Source organism: Vitis riparia, chromosome 9 (assembly GCF_004353265.1).
Source record: "Vitis riparia cultivar Riparia Gloire de Montpellier isolate 1030 chromosome 9, EGFV_Vit.rip_1.0, whole genome shotgun sequence".
In the NCBI taxonomy this organism is placed as follows: domain Eukaryota; kingdom Viridiplantae; phylum Streptophyta; class Magnoliopsida; order Vitales; family Vitaceae; genus Vitis; species Vitis riparia.
This window is the reverse complement of record NC_048439.1, coordinates 16,592,656-16,615,190: the sequence shown is the minus strand read 5'-3', so window position 1 is coordinate 16,615,190 and position 22,535 is coordinate 16,592,656. Positions and strand designations below refer to the sequence as shown.

The following is a 22,535-nucleotide window of genomic DNA, read 5'->3' as shown; positions in this document are numbered from 1 at the left end:
TAGGGATACGGGCTGCAGTAAGATGAGGCCTCCGGACGAGGATCGAGGCTTGGCCTGGAGGTTATAGACCGTTAATAACGGTCAATTCTCCATAAAACAATCATTTCCACCTCTTTTTCTCCGGAATTTCCCCCAATCACTATCACCCCTCTCAATTAAACAAAAAAAAAAAATGAAATCAATGGAATTAAATTAAAGGAACTTTTCTCTCATATATATAAAAAAAATCTTCATACATATACGTACACTTTTTTTTTTAATTCTTGGAGAATATTGGTGAAGAATTAACCAGAAAGCTGAAGGAGATCTCAGTAAGTTCATTCTTTTTTTCTTTATCTTTTTCCTTTTATTTGAATGCATATTATAAAAATCATATATTGTTCTTAATCGAGAAGCGTTTGCATGTGAATTTTTCTTATATTTTCTATGTCTATCTCATCAATTGTTGGGTTCAAATTCTTTTGTTTTGGGTGTTTCTTGAAAGAGATGTTTTTATTTGACGATGGAAAGGAATGGATTAGGGTTTATGAAGGTCTGAATGTATTTAAAGAGGCACATTGTTATTAATGTTTTGAATGATGTTACTGGGAGCCAAATTGTGTGAAAGAAGATAGAATCAATTTCCTGGGTTGGAAAATGCAGCAGTGTTATTGAAAAAGAAAAAAAAAAGGGTTTTGTTGCCCTAATGATGCATTTCTCTTAGGCTATGTTTGGTTCCGGAAAATTTGAGGGAAAATGTGAGGGGAAGAAAATAGAAAGGAAATGTGGAAGGGAAAAAAAAAGAAGGAAAATAAAAAATAGATTAAAAAATAATAAATTATTTTTATATGCTCCATTAAACTCATTTAACTTTTTTTTTTCCATTGTATTAAGATTAAATAATTTCAAATTGCATAAATTTCTAATTAATTTTAATTACATTTGTTTTTTTTTCCGTATTTTTCATAGTAAAACCAAATATGAGAAAAGTATTCCGGAAACCAAACCTAACCTTAGAAAACCCAAAACATAATGCTTTGTTAGGTAAGAATGAATGTTAAGTATTATAAGAATTTTGGTGAAAATGTAGGGTTTAGGTCAAATTTACAAAAAAAAAAAAATAAATCTGAGTATGATCTTGGTGAAAATATCAGGTTTTAACAGGATATATATTGGTAAAATGGGAATGGATAATTTTGATATTGAGTGTGTAATGAACTTTAGCCCTTGTTTGCTTGCTGTTATTTAATTATCACAGTGAAATTTTTAGTCATTATTAGTAATTTACATATATATATATATATATATATATATCATATTTAAATGTTATTGGGATACAAATTTTGTTGATTCTTATGATATTTCATTACAATTAATTATTTAAAAATTAAATTATTTCTTCCATTTTTGTTATAGTGATTGTAATGAGGTTCACAATATTAAAAAAAAAAAAAAAACACAACCCTTTTTGAAACTCATAGAGTGCCTGTCTCCTGGACTTGAATTGCCTGGCTAAACTCTGCTCCAAGAACATGAATAAAATATGTCATTTCTTTAATGACCTTTGTTGTCTTTGCTCCTCATATTAAGGCTATTAGATATTACGCTACATTTTTGCTTTCCTCAAGGACGTATGATTAGTTTAACAACCATAGTAGTTCAAGTATTATCATATATTTTGCTAGGAAATTCTGGTGGTATTACCGGATATGTTTCATTTGCATTGCTGGAACTCTTACTGATGATAATTTATGTTCAGACAAGCCGGTTCAAGTCTTGACTAGATTCTTAACTTCAAATTGTGCAGAGTATCCCAGCTTTGTCATTTAACCTCAAGTCTATTATCTATGTTCTCAATTTCACAAAATGTTCGATTGTGGTTACAAGTCACAGTATATTGGTGGCCAAAGAGAGAAATTTGTAAGGTATAAAAATGTGTTGTATTTTGGCCATTATTTGCTACCAAATTATTTGTTTTCCATTTATCTTTTTCTTGTATTTACATTTATAGAGTGGACTGTGATATTAAAATCGGCTGTGACGTTGACTCAAAAAATTTGGTGATCTCATATGAGTGACTTTTAAGTTATTGTAGATCTCTATATACCACATAGAGAGACTGACAGACAATGTGCCAAGAACTCGAATGAGTCCTCTTGTTAATCAGAGCCCTGATACCTTTTTGAGCAACCAATCTTCCTAAAAGATTAAGTTGTTAAATAATGTGTATGTCGTGCTCTAATTGGGTTATTGGATTCCATCACTCCGTGTTTCTCAGGATTGGTATTGGATTAGATGTTTGCTGTTACAAAACTGGAGAGTTCCTGCTTTCTTCGCAGATCAACTTTTAGTTTCGATTGATGAATTTCTTATCTATATACTAATTAACAGAGTTATGCATCTTTTGGGCTATGTTCTTTTAAGGAAATGGTGGTTGAACCATCTCCAAGTTGCATTATTCCTTATTTCCTTTTGGACACTATCCTGTTAAGAGTAGTAGAAAAGTTGAAATTTTTATCAACATTTGTTTTATTCATTTAATTTACAAACTTGAAATTATGATTCATCCTTTTAATTGCTTCCTATTTTTGTAAGAAAAATGGAAGAGGTGAATGGACAAGAGGTGATTGGACGTGTGCTCGAGATAAGAACAATATCATGGCAATATATTTTTAGGATTTAATGGTGAGTCATTTAATTGACTTCTCCCATGTGTTTTAGAATAAAACGTTGCTTTATTGTGTATGCATAGCAAGACTGGAAGATGAAATTGTTTGAGTTTTGTTTCACTGTCAATATTTTCTTTATACTAAACCTCCTGTAATTTGACAAAGCTCCCGTATTTTGTTTCAGTTTAGATTAAAAATAAAATGTGTGGTTCAGTATCTCAGATTGGATTGACACTCAAATATGTACCTAAGATTTACCAAAAATTATAGAGAAAGATATTTGTTGGCATTTGAAACCTATCAAGTTATATACAGCTAGTTCCACAATGAGCCAGTAGAGTCAGTGCTGTGAATGCAAGAAAACTGCTCCATATTCTGTGGCATTATGTTGATAATAAACTTTCTAGTGTATGTGTTTGTTATCTCAACGGCATTGTTTGTTAATCTGCTAAATTCCAACTGATGGAAATACTGCAAGATGCCTAGTTTTATTTTTGAATACTGCTTCCATTTTAGAATGTTTTGGAGTGAAATGGCAACTAATTTTGGTATATACTGGCTCCTGTTTATATTATAGGTTGGATGACCTGGATTCAACATTGTCAGTGCCGTCTGACGGTATGAATAGATGTGCATTTAGTTTAGCAGGACTGACCCCTTGGGGTCGTCCTAACCGCCATTCCTCCAAATCCTTCAGAATAGGAGTGAAAAGGGGTTCTGAAGGACTCAGGCATATTGGTCGACAACTTAGATCTGAAATAACGAAGGCAATGTTCCCGGAAGATCTTAAAGTATCTGAGAAAAAGATATTTGACCCTCAAGACAAATCCCTCCTACTCTGGAATAGGCTTTTCGTCATATCATGTATTCTTGCTGTATCTGTGGATCCTTTGTTCTTTTATCTTCCTATTGTCGATCACCAATCAAGTTGCCTTGGCATAGATCCCAACTTAGCTGTCACAACTACAACTGTTCGTACGATAATTGATGCTTTCTACCTTATTCGCATGGCTTTCCAATTTCGCACAGCTTATATTGCACCATCATCTAGAGTTTTTGGAAGGGGAGAACTTGTGATAGATCCTGCGGAAATAGCTAAGCGATATTTACAGCGGTTTTTCTTCATTGATTTTCTTGCTGTGTTTCCCCTGCCACAGGTTTGACAAACTATACTTGTATTTTTTGCTTTACTTGTCACATGCCTTTTTGGTTCCTCATACTGTTTTACTCAAATATGAAATTATGTTGCATTTTGAGCTTTTCCTTATATCATCTCATTTGCTTTAGAATTGTTTTCTATTAACTGCAACAATCATATGCTTGAACATGCCTCCTATTTTGCTGCATTGTTTTCCATGGTTCTAGAACAGATTTCATATTTTCCCTAATTTTTTTTGGGCTTTATTTGATTTCTTTGTTCCCTGAATTTCACATGCTTTTGTTGTTGAATATTCTGCTTTCGCAAGAATATTTAGCCACAACAATTGAAAAACTTTATGATATTTAAATGGGTACACTCTATCAGTAAGATTTACCAATTACATTGGACATTGAAATTTTGATGGGATGAATGTTGATTAAGTGTTATTACCATAATATATGTGGTTTTAAGTTGTCAAATGATTCTACCCATCAAGGTAACCTAGTTGGTCAGGGTGAACATTGGGAAGTATGGTCCTAGTAAGTGGCATATGGTTCAAAGTTCAAACCCTGTCACTAATGATATCCTAAATTTACCTAGTGCTAGTTGTTGCGGGGCGGTCAGCACCCCGAGGTTTGGGTCCTCATGGAGAGTCCTAAGGGCTTGGCCATGGAAGGTTCCTCAGTTATCAAAAGAAAAAAAAAAAATTCAAATGATTCTAAAAATAAAATAAAATTTTGAGTATTCTGTAATGGTTATGGGATCATAGTTCAACCTTATCTCTATATCAGTGTTCATTATGATAAACATGTAGCTTTATGGAATGAAGAAGTATGTGTGTTTGCGGGAGAAAAGATTCCTAATATAATCAGAAACTTGGAGAAATTAATTATACCATTAATATGACACAAAAGAAAGAAATGAAGTAATTCATTCTAAGTTATAATAACCTATAATTGTTTAAGATAAAAGCTCATCGCCTTATGATGCACTAAGAGGTGAAATCAATTTTTAGGTTTGAAGAAAGTTGAAAGCTTTTGAATTTTTCTTCTACTTTTCTAAATAAGTACAATACTTTAAATAGTACAATATAGTTTGACTCAGTAGAGTTAAATGAAGAAAAAAACTAGTCTATCCTAATTATATTATGATTTCTAGGAGTACATTACAAAAATATATACATTTAAAAAATATATACATTTAATTCTCATTTATAGTCGTAATTAGCATAATTTTCTTAATAGAATTAGGATAATATCCTCCACAAGGTTGTTGGCAACTTCAAAATATTTGAAATATACCCACAAATAAAATAGATGCCTATAGGGCCTATTGTGCATCATTAGGGATTTTTTTAAAAAAGCCCGATGCAGATTTAGGTATTTGAGAATTAATTTTCTATTATTTTATATGCGTTAACGAGGGCATTTTCTCCTATTTAACACATATAAAATAATAAAAAATTAATTCTCAAACAAAATAAGTTACATAAATTTATAATATTTATTTATAATATATTTATTTTAATATAACTAAAAAAATTAAATAGAAAATTTTAAAATTTTAAAAAATAAATAGGGTAGAGAGGTTTGGGAAATTCTCATACCTACCTGACCCCTCCCTGTTTAAATTCTTTATTGGGATAAGGATGGGAATAGGTTTATACAATGGGACAAGGTCGGGATGGGGGCAACCATCCCAAACCTACCCCGTTGCCATCCTTTTGCATCAAAAAATGCCGTTACATTGAAGTTCAGAATTTATTGCTTCTCTCCAACTTTAGGCATCTGTTCTTGGCTGAGAGATTACTTCTTCCCCTTCAATTATGTTCAAACAATGTACAATCAAGGAAACAAGTTGGTTTATAAGCAAGCAAATGAGTTTCATCAACGGGTGGCTTAAATATGATTTCTTAGAGTAATATTAACTAGTAGAACAGTTTCCTGGGCATATTGCAAGGTATTCATGAGGTCCTACTTTTGTCTCTGGTTATTTTCAAAGGCTTTTTAGAAGTTTTCTTCGTTGAAAACCAGTAAAACTTAACTATTTAGACAGCTATAAATGTTTCTAGCTGGACACACTTCAATTTTGGAGATGATCATGAAGCACCAAGTGTTAAAACTGATACCTGAGAAACTGGGCAGCATATTGCTCAAAACTTTAAGAGGACCAGCAGCCAAAGCTGGAAATAGCTCAGCAGTAACTAGGAATCAAAGTAATATTGGTTTTAGGTTCTTTAAGTGTGCAAAACGGGACTTCCAGAGTATTAATGGATCACACTCTAGTGGATGCGATGCCAAGGTCATTGTTAGTGTTAGAACCTCAACTAGCTATTTCGTATTTTTCTTTAAGAAGGTACACCCAACATACATCATCTATAAAAATAAGAAACAACTTCATCTCTGACGCATTAATTTCACATGAAAGACCCAAAATATCACTATGTACAAGTGAAAAAGGTTGAAATTTTTTATAGGTTTAGACAGGAACATGGGCATGATGGTATTTGGACAATTCACACACTTCACATTGAAAATTAGAAAACTTTTGTTCTTAAATAAATTCAGGTGCAAAATTTTCAAATACAAAGAAATTGGATGTCCTAATCCATGATATCACAATTCAATTTCATTCTCATGAGACAAAAATGTACTAACATGAGTAGTCTGAGACAAACATCCCCAAACAGCAAGGCCATTCTCAAAGTAATAGAGTCCATCCACCTCACTAGCACTGCTAATGTTCTTCCCTATACAAAGGCCTTGAAATTCAAAATGAGTAGGAAAAAAATTAAGCCACACAGTTAAGATCCTTAGTCAATTTGCTAATTGGAAGAAAATTACAAGCTAGCTCAGGAACATGCAACACTGAATTTAGGACTGCATGCTCAAAAATAGTAATAGAACTCTTTCTACCAACTAAAGAAAAGACTCATCAACAATCTTAACTTTTTACCTACTTAAAAAGTGAAACAAGTAGGAAACAAACTTGATATACAAGTCGTAATTAGTTGCCCCTAAATATATGAACTAAGGGATGGAATTTCTTTAGGTAGCATTAAAATCAATTAAAAAGCTACTGGCTAGTTTAGATGGGGAAGAAAGGTTAGAATGAAAGTGTTTTTGACTCATAAATCTACTTTGTTGTTCCGTTGTTCTTTGGTAAAGAGATTTGATCCTTGTTTTCTTGTATTAGCAGTAGAAACATTGTGAGAATATTTTGTTGCAGCACGCAATTTGCTACTATTATGTCCAGCAAAATTGTTGCATTTCCCTCAATTCTATGGCTTGCCATGAAGTTTCTAGCATGTAACCTTTGTTTATCTTAGCTTATGGCAGTATTCACACAACAGTTTATGTTTCTCATCTCTCTTTTTATTGGTATTTTTGTTGCCCACTTGCCAAGGAACTGAAGCAGAAGAAGTCAAGGTTGGATTCTCAAAATTCAATCCTCCCATCATCACCCCTTCTCTACTTTCCTCCTTTCTAACAAAAGTATAAACCTCCCTCAGCATTGAAGAGGCTCTTTGCTAAGAACTTGTTGACATACTTGACTAGCTAGAAATTCAAAAACACTTCTTTTTCCCGCATCTCCTTGAATTTGGTGGCATCTCACCACTGCATTTCTAAGCTTCATCATAATAGGAATCCATTTCTTGCAATAACTGATTCATCTCATCATGGTATACAATCACCATATTTCCAACTTGTTTGGTCTTGTGTTCGACATTTACTATCATACAACCAAGTTACATTCCCAGATTCAAATAGGTCTCAGTAATAGCCATCCATACTTCTTGAGCAGTGGACAAAAAGAGAACCCTGATAAATGTCTGGCTCAATTAAATTAATATGCCAAGAGATAAATCACATAACCTTAGCTTTCTTAGCATTCGAAGCGTTGTATGCAAGATCATCAGTCTTTGGTGCACTCATTAAGGTATATAGATACCCAACCTTTCCTTTACTGTCATAGAAAGCTTCATAGATTATGACCACTACAAGACATTTTGGTCATTCAGTTTATATGTGGTTATCTGTAGCAAAGGATTGTCTGTAACACCCTGAGTCTATAATTGACTGGTGGGCAGGCCAGAGCTAACATTGTGAGTGATCTCTGACATTTCTCTATTAAATAATTAATCAAGGATACAGAAATATCAAACCCCTCTATTGGCAGTGAAGGTTGAAACCAAACATAGACCTATGTTAGCAACAAAGGCCATTTAATAAAGTCAACAATGATGGTAGAAGATAACACAGAATTATACCTGTGATTTACTCTAAAAGAAGTTTCTGATAAGAGAATACCGAAAAATCTTGGGTGGGTTTTGGTACCATTTCCAAATTCTGAATATATTTCTATTTCATCTTTCAAAACTGTATAATATGTTACAATGTGCAATGGGATCAACCTGGGAAAGAACGATTTACAGCTATAAAAATTTTAAACTAAAATCAGGAATTCTAGGATAAATATCTATACAAAAACAAGAAAATGGGCATACTAGAAAACAATCTAAATATATCTACCAATTAGTCCAGAATCAAATAAACAGACCAAAATCTAAAGGTTGACTTTCTGTAAGCCCAATACACAAAGTTTGACAGGGGCAATGCCCTTGAGACATGACTCAAGTGGTAAAGGGTTGAGGAGGGTTTGTGGGATGTTCTAGGTTCAAGTCCCAATGGGGAAAAAATTTACCTATTAAAAAAAAGGCTGGAGAGGGGCAACAAAGTCTAAACTTCATTACTGTTTAAATTAAATAAGCTCTTCTCCATCCAACCACAAACCCTAGCAACCAAAGAGATAGAATGTAATTGGCCTGGCAAGACCTAAGACACCTCTTTGCAGACTATCTTCCATTTTCAAGAAAATTTGTTAGAAAAGTTAGTATAAATTATCAATAAAAATTTATGTGTATCCATAAGATAAGTAAATCCCACCATCAAGGTGTCCCAATGCTGGTAATTAAATCCCTTATTAGAATAAGACTTACATAACAGGAACATGTAGTGTGAACAAACAAGAGCCGCCATACCGAATCCCCTAATGCCATCAGGGACTGTGTGGTAAGTCCATAATCTGCAGGGGAAGGGATAACTCATTCTTCTATTGGGATTCCACCTCCTACCTACTGTTTAGGAGGCACCAGCAAGTTCCAGCTGAAGTAAGGAACTTCATGTCATAGTTGCTCCTGATTTAAGCCATTTGCAACAGCATGTGTAGGCCATCATATTTATCTTTGTATCATTGGCCTGAAGGGCATGTTGAATCATAAGTTACCCATATGTTATTAAATGATCATCTCAACAGCGTAGCTTACAGTATATATTTCCAAAGATTAAGCATTAGATTTTCTGTCTATGATTTACTTTTAATAGGCAATATGTGGTCTCTTTTTGCCCCAAAGGTCATAATTGTCTCTCAAAATAATTATTCTGTGCTGCTGGTATTTCAAATGTTTAGTTCTGTTTCCTTAGAAGCATGGTAATAACTGATATCAAGAGTATATCATTATATGCAGATTATAGTTTGGAAATTTCTCCGCAAGGGAGAAGGCTTGGAGGTGTTGGAAACTAAACAGCAGCTACTTGTTGTTGTCTTTCTTCAATATATTCCCAGATTTGTCCGGTTTATACCTCTAACTTCAGAACTAAAAAGGACTGCAGGTGTCTTTGCCGAAACTGCTTGGGCTGGTGCTGCATACTACTTGCTGTGGTACATGCTTGCCAGTCATGTAAGTAGCTATATGATCCTATTAACATATAAATTATTAGAAACCGAGTGATGATTTTAAGTGCTAGCAATATCATGATTAACTCACTTTTAATCCTACTTAGAAACAAAATGGAATGATCCAAATCCCATACCATTAACATACAAATGTCAAATCTTTTTCCTACACATCTCTTTCCCAGCAACATTAGCCAAAATATTTAAAGATGTCCTTGAACAGTTTTTTGACCAATATTAGATGGAATATTTCAGATTCTTGGAGCTTTTTGGTACTTATTTGCTGTAGAACGCTATGATGCATGCTGGCATAAAGCCTGTGTTGAGAGTGGGAAATGTGAGGTTAATTTTTTGTACTGTGGGAATCAGCATATGAAAGGTTATGGTGCTTGGCAAAATATCAGCAAGACTGTTATTGGTATGATGTGTTCCCTTAATGATGACAATCCACCATTCAATTATGGAATCTACACCCAGGCTCTAAGTTCCGATATTATTGCCTCTGAGAGTTTCTTTACTAAATATTGTTACTGTTTATGGTGGGGCCTACAAAATTTGAGGTAAACTTCTTCTTCTTGTTTGATACAGGTTTTCAATAGCATATGTTCTTCCTTTCTTTTTTTCCTTCTGTTGGCTTAGATTGGTTACCACAGTTATAGTATGCCAAGTCATTGGGAAGCTGCTACTGCTATTTCAAATTGATGCTAATTTCTGGAGTAAGAGAAAACATAACCCAACTGACATTGGCTTTTCTCCAACATTATGATTGGAAAAAAAAAAAAATCCCTCATACAAAAGACTTAGGTTATGTTTAGTTCCCAAAAAATACTCAAAAAGGAAAAAAAATGTAAATGAAAATAATTTTCTCATATTTGGTTGTTTATGAAAAATATAAAAGAAAATCAAATATAATTAAAACTAGTTAGAAACTTATGTAATTTTAAATTATTTAATCTTTCTATCGATGAATTGAAATAGGTAAAATGAGTTTGAAGTAACAAATAAAAATAATTTATCAATTTTTAATCTATTTTTTTTTCGTTCACTTTTTCTTTCCTTTTATTTTTCCTTTATATTTTCTTTCCCCTGTATTTTTTGCGGGAACCAAACATAACCTTAGAAATACTTACTCTTCTCAGTATTTAATGATATATTAAATTAAAATAGATGAAAGTATAGCAGTATTGTCAAACTCATATAAAATATTTGATGAGGTATCTTAATAGGGGTTTGGATCAAGGATGAAAATATCGGCAATCACGGATATATCGGTAATTCGATTTTACGGATATATCGGATATATCAGAGATATTTTTGGATATATCAGAGATATATCGGTGGATATTATTGGTAGGCTTAAAATTGTTAAAAACTCATGGAAATGCAAAAAAAAACCTCATAATAATATAATTAGAAGTATAATAGACATTTTAAAGTTATTTTATTGAAAATTTTGATATATGTATAACATGATTTATCATATTTGATAATAATATCGTATGCATCAATAAAAATATGAATTTTATAAGTGTACATTTATTATTAAATTACACCTAATATTTTGATATTTGATTATAATATGTCTAATTTTAAAATATATATTAGTATTAAAATATGATCCATTTAATTCAATTGTATTAAACAATATAAAATGAATAATGATATATATATAAATTTTTAATATTTAATTAATTATTAATGATATTAAAAACATTATGAAGAAAATTATATAATTTTTATATTTTTGGTAATTAATTAAAATACTTTGCATTTAATTATAAAATAATTATAATTAATTTGCTCTTTAAAATATTCTTATATTTTCTTTATATAATGAATTTAAGTATATATATAGTTGTTGCATATCATATATCAAAAGGGGACTTAGCCCAGGTGGTAAGTGGGTGAACCCCAAACCTTTTGGTTTGGGGTTCAAATCCCCTCGACAGCAGGCAAATGGAGACTTGGAGAGGTACTGTAGCGCGTTGACCGGCACTGTAGCGTGTCTGACCCTCGTTGACCGCGCGAGATAAATCCCGAAATATTTCCTTGGTTTGGATAGAACTATTAAGAGAGAATTACCATACAGGGCAAGTTGGGTGTGATAATGACCATGAAAGGTTATCTAATTTCATAAGTATTCAAAAGTCTCAAAATACATAAAATCAAATGTACCCTCACACTTTTCATTTAAAGTTAAGTATATCTCTACTTTGTCATTTCTCTATTATTATTATTATTATTATTATTATTATTATTATTATTATCATTATTATTGTTATTATTATCAATAACCTATCAAATAAGAATAATATTAATACTAATACATATAAATAATATAATTATTAATCATAAATTATTTCCATTATAATAATATAATAATATTATTATTAATCATAAATAATATACTAATACATATTAATACTTTATATTTTTATTAAATAGACTTTAGAAATTTTAAGTTATTTAACATTATAATATAACTATTAAGAAAATATTATAATAAAAAAATGCTTTTATAATTGTTAAAAAATGAAATTAAGGTATGTTGTAATGTATTTAGTATACTTATGTTGTAAGTTCAATACATAAGTGACACCTACCATTCATGTCTTTTTCTTTTCTAATCATCATTAACATCATCGTCATCAATAACATATCAAGTAAGAATAATATTAATAATAATATATATAAGTAATATAATAATTTATTATAAATTATTATCTCATTAATTATTATTTTAAAAATATTATAAATGATTTATCCTAAATAATAATAATAATATATAATATAAGAATTCTACAAAATATTTTTACATTCCAATAATTAAAAATATAAAATTATTATATTATTTATTATGTAGATTTCATAAATCTTGTAATATAACTATTAAGAAAATGTTACAATAAAAAATTATGTTTATAATTATTAAAAAGCGAAATTAAGGCATGTCGTAATGTACCGTACTTTTAATGTATTTACATTGTAAGTTCAATACATGTCCATATTTCAGAGCATGAAACTGGGTATCAATCTCTTGCTTCTTTCTTCTTCTTTTGTAGTTTTTCCCTCCCTAACAAAATGATGTTTCCTATCAAAAAAGAACCTGAAGTACAGATATAATACCTTGGTAGAACATTGACTACTTAGTACTTCATTTGTCAACTCATGCTTGTTCAATAGAGCTTCATCAGATGCATTAAGCATGGCCTCCATTATAATGATAGGACAATTTTAATTTGAACAGTTTGTCCTAATTTTTTCAACCAATAATGCCTAAAAAGTCATTTTGGTTTGGTTGGTGCACCATGCAGTTCTTTTCACCTCTGCAATAAACTCTTCCTGAGCTTTCTCTTCATTGCAGCTAAGCTGTTAAATCATCTAAGCGCATTTGAGTTCTGAGAGTTTCATTGATTAATTACATTGGTATTTTACTCTCTACAGTACACTTGGACAGGGGCTACAAACCAGTACTTATGCTGGAGAGGTTTTGTTTTCAATAACACTAGCTATTTTGGGGCTTATCCTTATGGCACTACTGATTGGAAACATGCAGGTAGTTTCAAAAACTTCAACCATGCATATTGATTTGAGTTTAGGGTCTGAGTGGGCCTTTTAAGGTTAAGTTTGGTTTTGGTAAATTCTGGTATGCATCCTGTGAAATGGGTTGCCTTGCAACTGAAACAGACCTATCTTCAATCCCTGACTGTTCGGCTGGAGGAGATGAGGATTAAAAGGCGCGACTCAGAGCAGTGGATGCATCATCGCATGCTTCCTCAAGGGTTGAGGGAACGAGTAAGACGGTATGATCAATACAAGTGGTTGGAAACAAGGGGAGTGGATGAGGAGAGCTTGGTCCAGACTCTACCCAAAGACCTCAGGAGGGATATTAAACGCCATCTCTGTCTCAACTTGGTTAGAAGGGTACGTAGTCTATACTTTGGATGCCTACGGATTCATTCCTTCCTTTGATAGAAAATCTTATTCATATATACATATGCAAGGTTCCTCTGTTTGCAAATATGGATGAAAGATTGCTTGATGCCATTTGTGAGAGGCTGCAACCGAGTTTATTCACGGAAAAAACTTACATAGTGCGGGAAGGGGACCCAGTAGACGAGATGCTCTTCATCATACGCGGTCGCCTTGAGAGTGTGACTACAGATGGTGGGAGGAGTGGGTTTTTTAACCGAGGCCTACTGAAAGAAGGGGACTTCTGCGGAGAGGAGCTTCTAACTTGGGCTCTGGACCCTAAATCTTCTTCCAACTTACCATCATCCACCCGCACGGTGAAGGCTTTGACTGAGGTCGAGGCTTTTGCCTTAACAGCAGAGGAGTTGAAGTTTGTTGCAGGTCAGTTTAGGCGTCTCCATAGTAGACAGGTTCAGCAGACCTTCCGTTTCTACTCACAGCAATGGAGGACTTGGGCTGCCTGCTTTATCCAAGCTGCATGGCGTAGGTATTCCCGCAGGAAAATGGCAGAACTCCGGCGTAAAGAAGAAGTGGAGGAATATGAAGAAGAAGAAGAATATGGTGAAGACGACAAAGAAACAAGGAGGTTAGTTGGGGATGGTGGTGGTTCATCCACCCTTGGTGCAACCATCTTAGCTTCCCGGTTTGCAGCTAATGCTCTTCGTGGCATCCATAGGTTCCGGAGCAGCAGTTCTACAGAGTTGTTTAAACTGCAGAAGCCTCCGGAACCTGACTTCACCATTGAAGACACTGACTGATTAATCAAGCTTTATATCAGCCCTCATTTTACCTACTTACCTTCCCATGCCTCTACCCAATGTTTATGCATATATATACCATCCATCCCAACCCCCAATTGTAAATTCTGTGTTTTAGTCACAACAGTTTATCTAATTTCGTCAAGTCTATCTATAAAAACCCAACTCTGTTTGGCAGACAGGAAACTGTACGCCCCTTCTAGCCACTTTGTTTAAGAGGAATAATATTTGTGAGGCTCCACACTCCACATCATGAAAAAGAGGGAACTAAACTTGAAGGATGCAAATTTTTCGTTCCTTGTATATTTATTACTTTTACCACATCTGTAAAGCTTTGCCAAGAGATATACTTGCAATCAATTTACCAGTATCTTCTCAATTGTTGCTGCTCAGAAAAAAAAAAAAAACTATTTTTAGTTCTAACAAACAGGCCTACTGTTTTCAATAACAGATACCAAACAGGCCTCAAGTCTTTTGCAATCTGTTTTAGCATAGATTTTCAATTCTGTTGGATTTATTTTTCCTGCTTAAACATTTTCTAATATGCCATTAACATGTGTGACCTCAGCCATGAGAAGGAAAGTCGGAAGAGGAGGTTGAGGGAAAAGGTGAAGATTCTTATCATTCAATCAGCATTAAGGCTGCGGATATACAACATCGATCAATAAAATGCATTGGAGTAAGGGAAAAGGATTACATTACAGTGGGAACTTGCACCAAAAAAATTTGTTGCATGCTAAGCCTTTACTTTCTTTGAGGCTGAATAGCCCCAGTGATAGAGGTGAAGGAGAGTTGTCTAGTTGGTAGTCCAAATTAATTGGAACTGCTAACCCTCTCTTTAACTGTTTTGCTGCTGCTGCTCAGCTCCGCCATGCAGAAGATGATTCCAATTCAACATCTTCTTCCCACCAAGTGGAGGACTGCAAATATTATGTCACAAAAATTAGTACAATGGCTTTTCAACTCATTCATCATCATTAATAAAAACATTTTGCATTTAACTTATGATTTAAGGATCAACCCGATACACTGCCACTATCCTATAAGGCTATAGCACATTTGATTCACCCATTCATGTGAACTGAACAATAATGTGGTTAGTGTGATTCATTCTCTATCAACAGGCTTTAGATTGTTATCCTAATTAAAAATAATAATAGTACAAGTCATCTATTCACAGGCCATTATGACTTGAGCCAAAATGGTTTTCCTGGTCATTTGTCAAAAACAATACAGGACAGCTGTTCAAAATGAAAGGAGAAACCTTGTAGCCCCTTCGAAGAAATTCCAGTGAGCTTCCTTCTTCCTCTTGCAGTCCCAGGACTCTCAACAGTTCTTCCTTGGTCTGAAGTATGAAAGAATCCAGATAATGAGTCTAATGGTAACAAATTATCAGATAAAACCAAACCAATAGGAGGAAGCAACTGGTTTTGAGAACTAAGAAAAACTATTTACTTCACCCAGCGTGAAGCGAGTTGCACTCTCAGCTACACAAGCATAAGAACCATCCGCTTGTTTAAGCATCACCTGCCAGGGCCCTGAACGAACACCAAGTAGGATAAGGGCACATGAGTTAAATGTTTCCCCAATCTATCAGTTATATATTGATATTGTGAAGAAATCAGTGAATATTTTTGGAATAAGAACCAAACATCCGAAGAAGAGATCAGTGATACATCAGTAGGAGAATTTTAACGTGTCAAAGGAGCTGTTTGGATGTCTTGCAAAAATGACATTATTTTATAGCATTTTACAAATCATAGTTCATGATGGAATACGGACAAGATGTTACTAGTTCATTTTAATGGGCCTTCCAACCAGTCTCTAAAAGGACAATCTAAAGGCCAAGCCAGACAAGGATCCATCCTTGTTTCCTGTGCTCGACCCTTTTGGACAGCCATCACCATCACCAATACCACCACCACCCCATCCGTTCTGTAGGTAGGGGAACTCTACTACATATTTCCAGCTCTAATGGGAACCGACACACAGAATAAGAAATAGTGATTGATGACAAAGTAGAATCCTAGGACATGGATGGTGATTTAACTGTTAATGAAGATTGCTCCTTCCCAATTAAAGACACCAAAAGCAAAAGAATAAGCTGAGACAATTCAACTAATGGCAGTTGAACATAAACCATGAAAAAGTAGTATCCCCTCCTGTTTTCAAACAATTGAAACTGTTGGTATTTGAACACAAATTGTGAATGGAAGTTTCTCTATTGTAACCACCACCTTCCCACAGTAACTACCTTCTCTCCCACTCATCAGCCAGCAACCATCACTGCCATACAGTATCTACCTTCCCTCCCCTACTTATCAGCATGCCACCCTCAAGTTAATCATACAACAGAAGCTGCCAAGGGACAACTTACAATTGGTTTTCCAAATACCCAATTAAAAGCAAATGAATGTCTGGTCCCATTTATTATTTATCTAGTACTATAAGGCTCCTCAATCATCCCACACCATAAGAGATCTAGTTTCTAGCACTTAATGACAGGATAATTGTTGCTTCCAAGAACATGCCCATCGACAACCGTACCATTGAACTGATTTAACTCTATATTCTTTTCTCCTCATTCTTTGAGGATGCTGTGATAGACATCCAGTGCGTTTGACATATGCTAGGCAAGCCAAAAATAATCAGTGAACAGCCTTTATCTTTCTTTTATGGTAATTTTGTTGCTTTTTGTTAGTTGTGCTGAGCTGGATTTGGTTAGACTGCATTGGGGTCTTTTGGGCTGAGTTAGTGAGGATGGAGAATAAAAAAAAAAAAAAGAAAGAGAAACAGGGAGGAGAACAGGGAAAAAGTTACTAAGTTGGGCTGTGGGGAGAGTTTGCAGACGTCACGAATGTCTGCTACCCAATCTTTGTAATTTTTTCTTTCATCAATGCAATTTTCTTGATTGTTGGCTCTTTCTTCCATTGCTAATAGAATTCTGTTGTGACTGTGTGGTGTGAATCCTAACATGTTGCTGGATGAGAAGTTGAAGGATTCTGACTGGAAAACTTAAAAAGTTTTTTGAAGAAATGAGAATCATTCAATTGTATATTCAATCGTGTGGTTTTTACATAATAAGGTCCCTGTTTAACATATACATAGAGAGCAAAATATGGAAAAAATAAAAATATGAAAAAATAAAATCACACAAATCACCACAATATCTACCACAATTGTGGCCTCAATCTTTTACCACAATATCCTACAAATCACCCCTCAAATCATACTTGATTTCCACACTCCCCCTCAAGTTGGATCATAGATATTAATCATGTCCAACTTGCAAATAAAATTTTCAAAGCTTGATTTCTGTAACCCCTTGGTAAATATATCTGCCAATTGTTCCCTTGTAGGGATATAAGTCATGCAAATAGTCCCCTTCTCAATTTTCTCCTTTATGAAGTGTCTATCCACTTCTATATGTTTGGTCTTGTCGTGCTAAACAGGATTATGAGAAATACTAATGGCAGCTTTGTTGTCGCAATAGAGTTTGATGGGGAACTCTACTGTAATGTGTAGTTCTTCCAACAGTTTCTGTAGCCATAGTCCTTCACACATACCTTGTGCAACTGCTCTGAATTCAGTATCAGCACTGTTTTGGCTACTACACTCTGCTTTTTACTTCTCCATATTACTAGATTCCGCCAAACATAGGTACAGTAGCCGGTAGTAGACTTTTTGTCTTCTGTTGATCCCGCCCAATCTGCATCTGTATAGATCTCTACCTTCTTACTGTCACCCTTCTTAAATAATAGTCCTCTCCCTAGAGAACCCTTTAGATATCTGAGGATCTTATACTTTGCTTCCAGGTGACTTTCCTTTGGTGAATGCATGTACTGACTAACCACGCTTACGGCAAAAGTAATGTCTGGTCTAGTGTGAGAAAGGTAGATTAGTCTACCTACTAGTCGTTGATATCTCTCTCTATCCACGGGTTTTCTGTTGCTTTTCGTCCTTTTTCTTACCTTGATAGGGGTATCGCTTAGCTTGCAACCAAACATGCCAATCTCAGTCAACAAGTCAAGTACATACTTTCTCTGGGAAATACTAATTCCCTTCCTTGATCTGGCGACCTCCATTCCTAGGAAATACTGCATTTGACCCAGATCTTTTACCTCAAACTCTGTGGCTAAGACCTTCTTCAACCTCTCCACTTCTCTTGTGTTATCTCCAGTGAGAATGATGTCATTGACATACACAATTAGGATGGTCATCCTTCCATCATTGGACTGTTTGAAGAACATAATATGATCCGACTGTCCCTGTAGGTATCCTTGGTTCTTAATCACCTTTGCAAATCTATTAAACCATGCTCTCGGTGATTGCTTGAGACCATACAGAGATTTCTTCAATTTGCATACCCTGGTTTCTTCTTCTTCCTTACAAAACCCTGGTGGTAGCGTCATAAACACTTCTTTTTTTAGCTCACCATTCAGAAAGGCATTCTTGATATCAAACTAATGGAGTGGCCAGTCTAGGTTTGCTGCCAAGGATAATAGAACTCGTATAGTGTTCAGCTTTGCCACTAGTGCAAATGTCTCAGTATAGTCGATGTCGTAGGTCTGAGTGAACCCCTTTGCAACCAGGCAAGCTTTGTATCATTTATTGTGCCATCCGCCTTATATTTCACTGTGAATACCCATTTATAGTCCACTGGTTCCTTCTCCTTTGGCAAAGTCATCACTTCCCAACTCCCATTTTTTTCCAATGCCCTTATTTCTTCCATCACTGCCTCTTTCCATTCTGAAATCTCCAAGGCTTCTTGAATGTTTTTAGGAATCTGGATTCTATCAAGGTTAGTCGTAAAAGCACGACACTTTGCAGAAAGAGCATTATAAGACATAAATTTTGAGATAAGATGGAGAGTACATGAACGAGGTTGCTTCCTAAGAGCAATGGGTAAGTCATCTGTTACCTGATCAAGATTGGAGCTAGACTCCCGAGGGGTTGGAACTATCACCGGTTCTGACTCTTTTAGTGCTTCAGAGGTAGTGTCTCATTGGACTTCGATTTTGGCCTCCTTGAGTAGACGAGTGTTTCCCTATTTGTCTGTATTTTCGTATCTCCCCTGAGTTCAAGTATCGTTTTGTATTAGGCGAAGGGATAGATATAAGGCACGGAGTGGATTCGAACACAGCAACATCGAGATAGTCTAAGGTTAAGGGTGGTCTAGCTTCACTCACAAACTCCCCCTCAAGCGAGTAGTAGGAAGTATACTCAAAGAATGTGACATCTAGGCTAACATATAGCTTCTGTGAAATTGGGTCATAGCATTTGTAGCCCTTTTGTGTGGAAGAGTAGCCAAGAAAGATACATTTAAGCGCTCTGGGATCCAATTTGTTCCACTTAGGTGTGAATGTGGACAAACACAGTGGACCCAAAGACATGAAGTGGAAGATGTGCACCGAGTCTAGAATGGGGAAAAACTCTTGAATTCTGGAGGGGTGTGACAAAAGATAGGACTCGACTAGGCATTCGGTTAATAAGATATGCGGCTGACAAAATGGAGTCACCCTAAAATTGTGAGGGCGTGTGAGAGTTAAACAACAAGGCACAAGCAACTGCAATAATATGTTTATTTTTTCGTTCTACAACCCCATTTTGGTGAGGGGTGTCAACGCAAGAACTTTGACGGATAATACCATTTTCTTGTAGATAAGTGCTCAAGGAGTGATTGAAATACTTAGTACCATTATCAGTACGAAGAATTTGAATTTTGGTGTGAAACTGAGTTTGTATCATAGAGTGAAAGTTCATGAAGACTGATCGAACCTCAGTTTTATCAGTCAACAAATATACCCAACACAGGCAAGTGTGATCATCAATAAAAGTAATAAACCATTTTTTATGGGTCCTATTAGGGGTACGTAAGGGTCCCCATAGATCACTATGAATTAGAGTAGATGGTATGAATGGTATATACTTAGATTTAGGAAAAGACACACGATGGTGTTTGGCAAGTTCACACACTTCACACTGAAAATCCCATGAAGCTTTAGTTGAACATAGTGAAGGAAATAAATGTTGCAAGTACTGAAAACTAGGACGACCCATCCTTTTGTGCCATAACAAATGTTCACTTTCCCTAGGACGAGATGCAGAATTACAAACAGTAGGAGGACACTGTCCATGCACATCAGTTTCGTTGAAGTAATATAGACCCTCACGTTCCTTAGCACTACCAATCGTCTTCCCCGATGATAGGTCCTAAAAAACACAATGAGAGGGTAGGAATTTAGCTGAGTAATTAAATTGTTTGGTTAACTGGCTAATAGATAGCAAATTACAAGATGAATTAGGAACATGTAGGACAGGGTTGAGAGTAATAGACTCAGAAATACGAATACTCCCTTTGCCAGCAACTGGGGATAAAGTACCATCTGCAATTTTTACTTTTAAATTACCGGCACAGGGAGAGTATGTAGAAAACAAATGATAAGCATCAATCATATGATCAAATGCACTCGAGTTAATAATCCAAGGAGTAATATGAGACATGGTGCTAAGTGCTGTTAGAAAGGTACCTTTGTGGGCTAAAGAACCAGAGGACAGAATAGTAAAAGATTGACCAGAGGCTTGGAAATTAGAAAAAAGCTCATATAATTTCGCAAGTTGGTTGGAATTAAACCCCACACTAGAAGTTGACTGATGAATTTCTATGGGTGTTTTGTCTGCCTGGGTTTCGATGGAGGCCTGATGATTATGGGCTTTATTGGGCTGTCTGGGCTTCCAATCCGCGGGCTTGCCATGTAAAGTCCAACAAGTGTCTTTAGTGTGGCCCATTTTCTTACAATGCTCACAATAAGTCCTCTTAGACTGTCTTGGGCTGATCTAGCATGAGGCCCACCAGATCTAGCGTGAGGCCCACGGGTTACAAGGGCTAAAGCCTCGGGCCCAGACGTGAGATGTTCCCTCAACATCACCCTCCTTCTGCTTTCCTCTCGTCACACCTCAGAGAAGACCTCTCGGATGGAGGGCAACGGTCGGCGATTGAGAACTTTGCTCCTAACGTTGTCAAGCTCGCAGTTCATCCCCGCTAGAAACTTAAAGACTTTCTCGTTCTCCATCTTCTTCTTGAAGCGCACACTGTCACTCATGCACTCCCATTCCTCTTCGCAGTTGAGATCGAGATCTTGCCACAAACTTAGCATCTTGGTGTAGTATTTCATGACTTCCCAATCTCCTTGCTTCATCTACCAGAGCCGCATCTTGAGTTCAAAGATTTAGGAAGCATTCTCGGCATCGGAGTATGTTTCCCGTATCGCATCCCACACATCCTTTGCCGTCGAGAGGAACATATACGTTTTGCCAATGGTTGGCTTCGTGGAGTTAATCAAGCATGAGGTGATGAAGGAGTTTTCGGACCGCCATTTCTGGGATGTTGTTGCATCGGTCGGAGGTGGTCGCCGAGTCTTGCTGGTAAGAAACCCTAGCTTTCCCTTTCCATCAATAACAAGCTTGATTGCATGTGCCCACTCTCTGTAATTCTTACCGTTCAATTTTTCAACAGTAAGATGGAGTGGGGAGTTGTCGAATGCACCGGCCGAACCCATTGAGGAGTTTATCTCCGACTCTCTTTCATGGGTTGCCGATTGGCTGGACTCATGGTTGTCTCCTTTTTGGGCAGCCATGGATTGATTAGGGTTTTAGAGCAATCCAAGCTCTGATACCATGAAGAAATTGAGAACCATTCAATTGTATGTTTTTTACATAATCAGGTCCCTATTTAACATATACAGAGAGCAAAATATGGAAAAAATAAAACCACACAAATCACCACAATATCTGCCACAATTGTGGCCTCAATCTCTTACCACAATATCCTACAAATCGCCCCTCAAATCATATCAGATTTCCACATTTTTTGAAGCAAATTCCACTGTTTGGCATAGCAGAGGAAGGAATTTCCCCATTCAGGTGAGAAATTGCAGAGAATCAAGGATTCATGTCCTCTCTTAGAATTCCACCTAAATAGGCATCACTTCTAATCCACTCTTCAAATCCCCCCACCACAACCTTACCACCATAGCAAGTTCCATTCACCAACACTGCAACTTCGTTGCTACTAATAATCCACCATCATTGCTTTGTTATAACACCACTACTTCCAAAGCCACAACCCACCATCACTGTTGGCCCACTGCCACCAACTTCACACACACACACACACCTCATTGCCCCAGCCACCAGCTCCATCCCCATGGGACCATCCAATCACCATCCCTCCCACATTTATTGGAACTTAATATACTTATCCAAGAAATGAATTTCAAA

At 35.6% G+C, this 22,535-nt stretch overlaps 2 protein-coding genes across 4 annotated transcripts in view; one reads left to right on the top strand and one right to left on the bottom strand.

The window, feature by feature from the left end:
- Positions 1–16: 16 nt before the first annotated feature.
- On the top strand, positions 17–14,434 carry LOC117922040 (putative cyclic nucleotide-gated ion channel 8). 3 transcript variants are annotated; one of them, XM_034840017.1, is made up of 8 exons: positions 17–311; positions 1,787–1,904; positions 3,226–3,805; positions 9,317–9,529; positions 9,781–10,085; positions 12,970–13,081; positions 13,213–13,449; positions 13,530–14,434. In XM_034840017.1, the coding sequence occupies exons 2-8, from the start codon at positions 1,846–1,848 to the stop codon at positions 14,253–14,255; spliced, it is 2,232 nt and encodes a 743-aa protein (XP_034695908.1). In that variant the 5' UTR covers positions 17–311; positions 1,787–1,845; the 3' UTR covers positions 14,256–14,434. The 3 variants fall into 3 exon arrangements, with proteins under 3 accessions (XP_034695908.1, XP_034695909.1, XP_034695910.1); XM_034840018.1 differs by lacking the exon at positions 17–311 and adding an exon at positions 2,575–2,664 and having other exon boundaries at positions 1,818–1,904; XM_034840019.1 differs by lacking the exons at positions 17–311; positions 1,787–1,904 and adding an exon at positions 1,922–2,664.
- A 417-nt stretch (positions 14,435–14,851) lies between these two features.
- The window catches only part of LOC117922041 (protein LOW PSII ACCUMULATION 3, chloroplastic), a 42,385-nt gene continuing 34,701 nt past the window's right edge, over positions 14,852–22,535 (bottom strand). The window contains exons 10-12 of the mRNA XM_034840020.1: positions 15,711–15,793; positions 15,520–15,600; positions 14,852–15,175 (exon numbers count right to left, since the gene is read on the bottom strand). Of these exons, the coding sequence (XP_034695911.1) occupies positions 15,116–15,175; positions 15,520–15,600; positions 15,711–15,793 (224 nt within the window). The 3' untranslated portion in view covers positions 14,852–15,115. The remainder of the gene's footprint in view (positions 15,176–15,519; positions 15,601–15,710; positions 15,794–22,535) is intronic.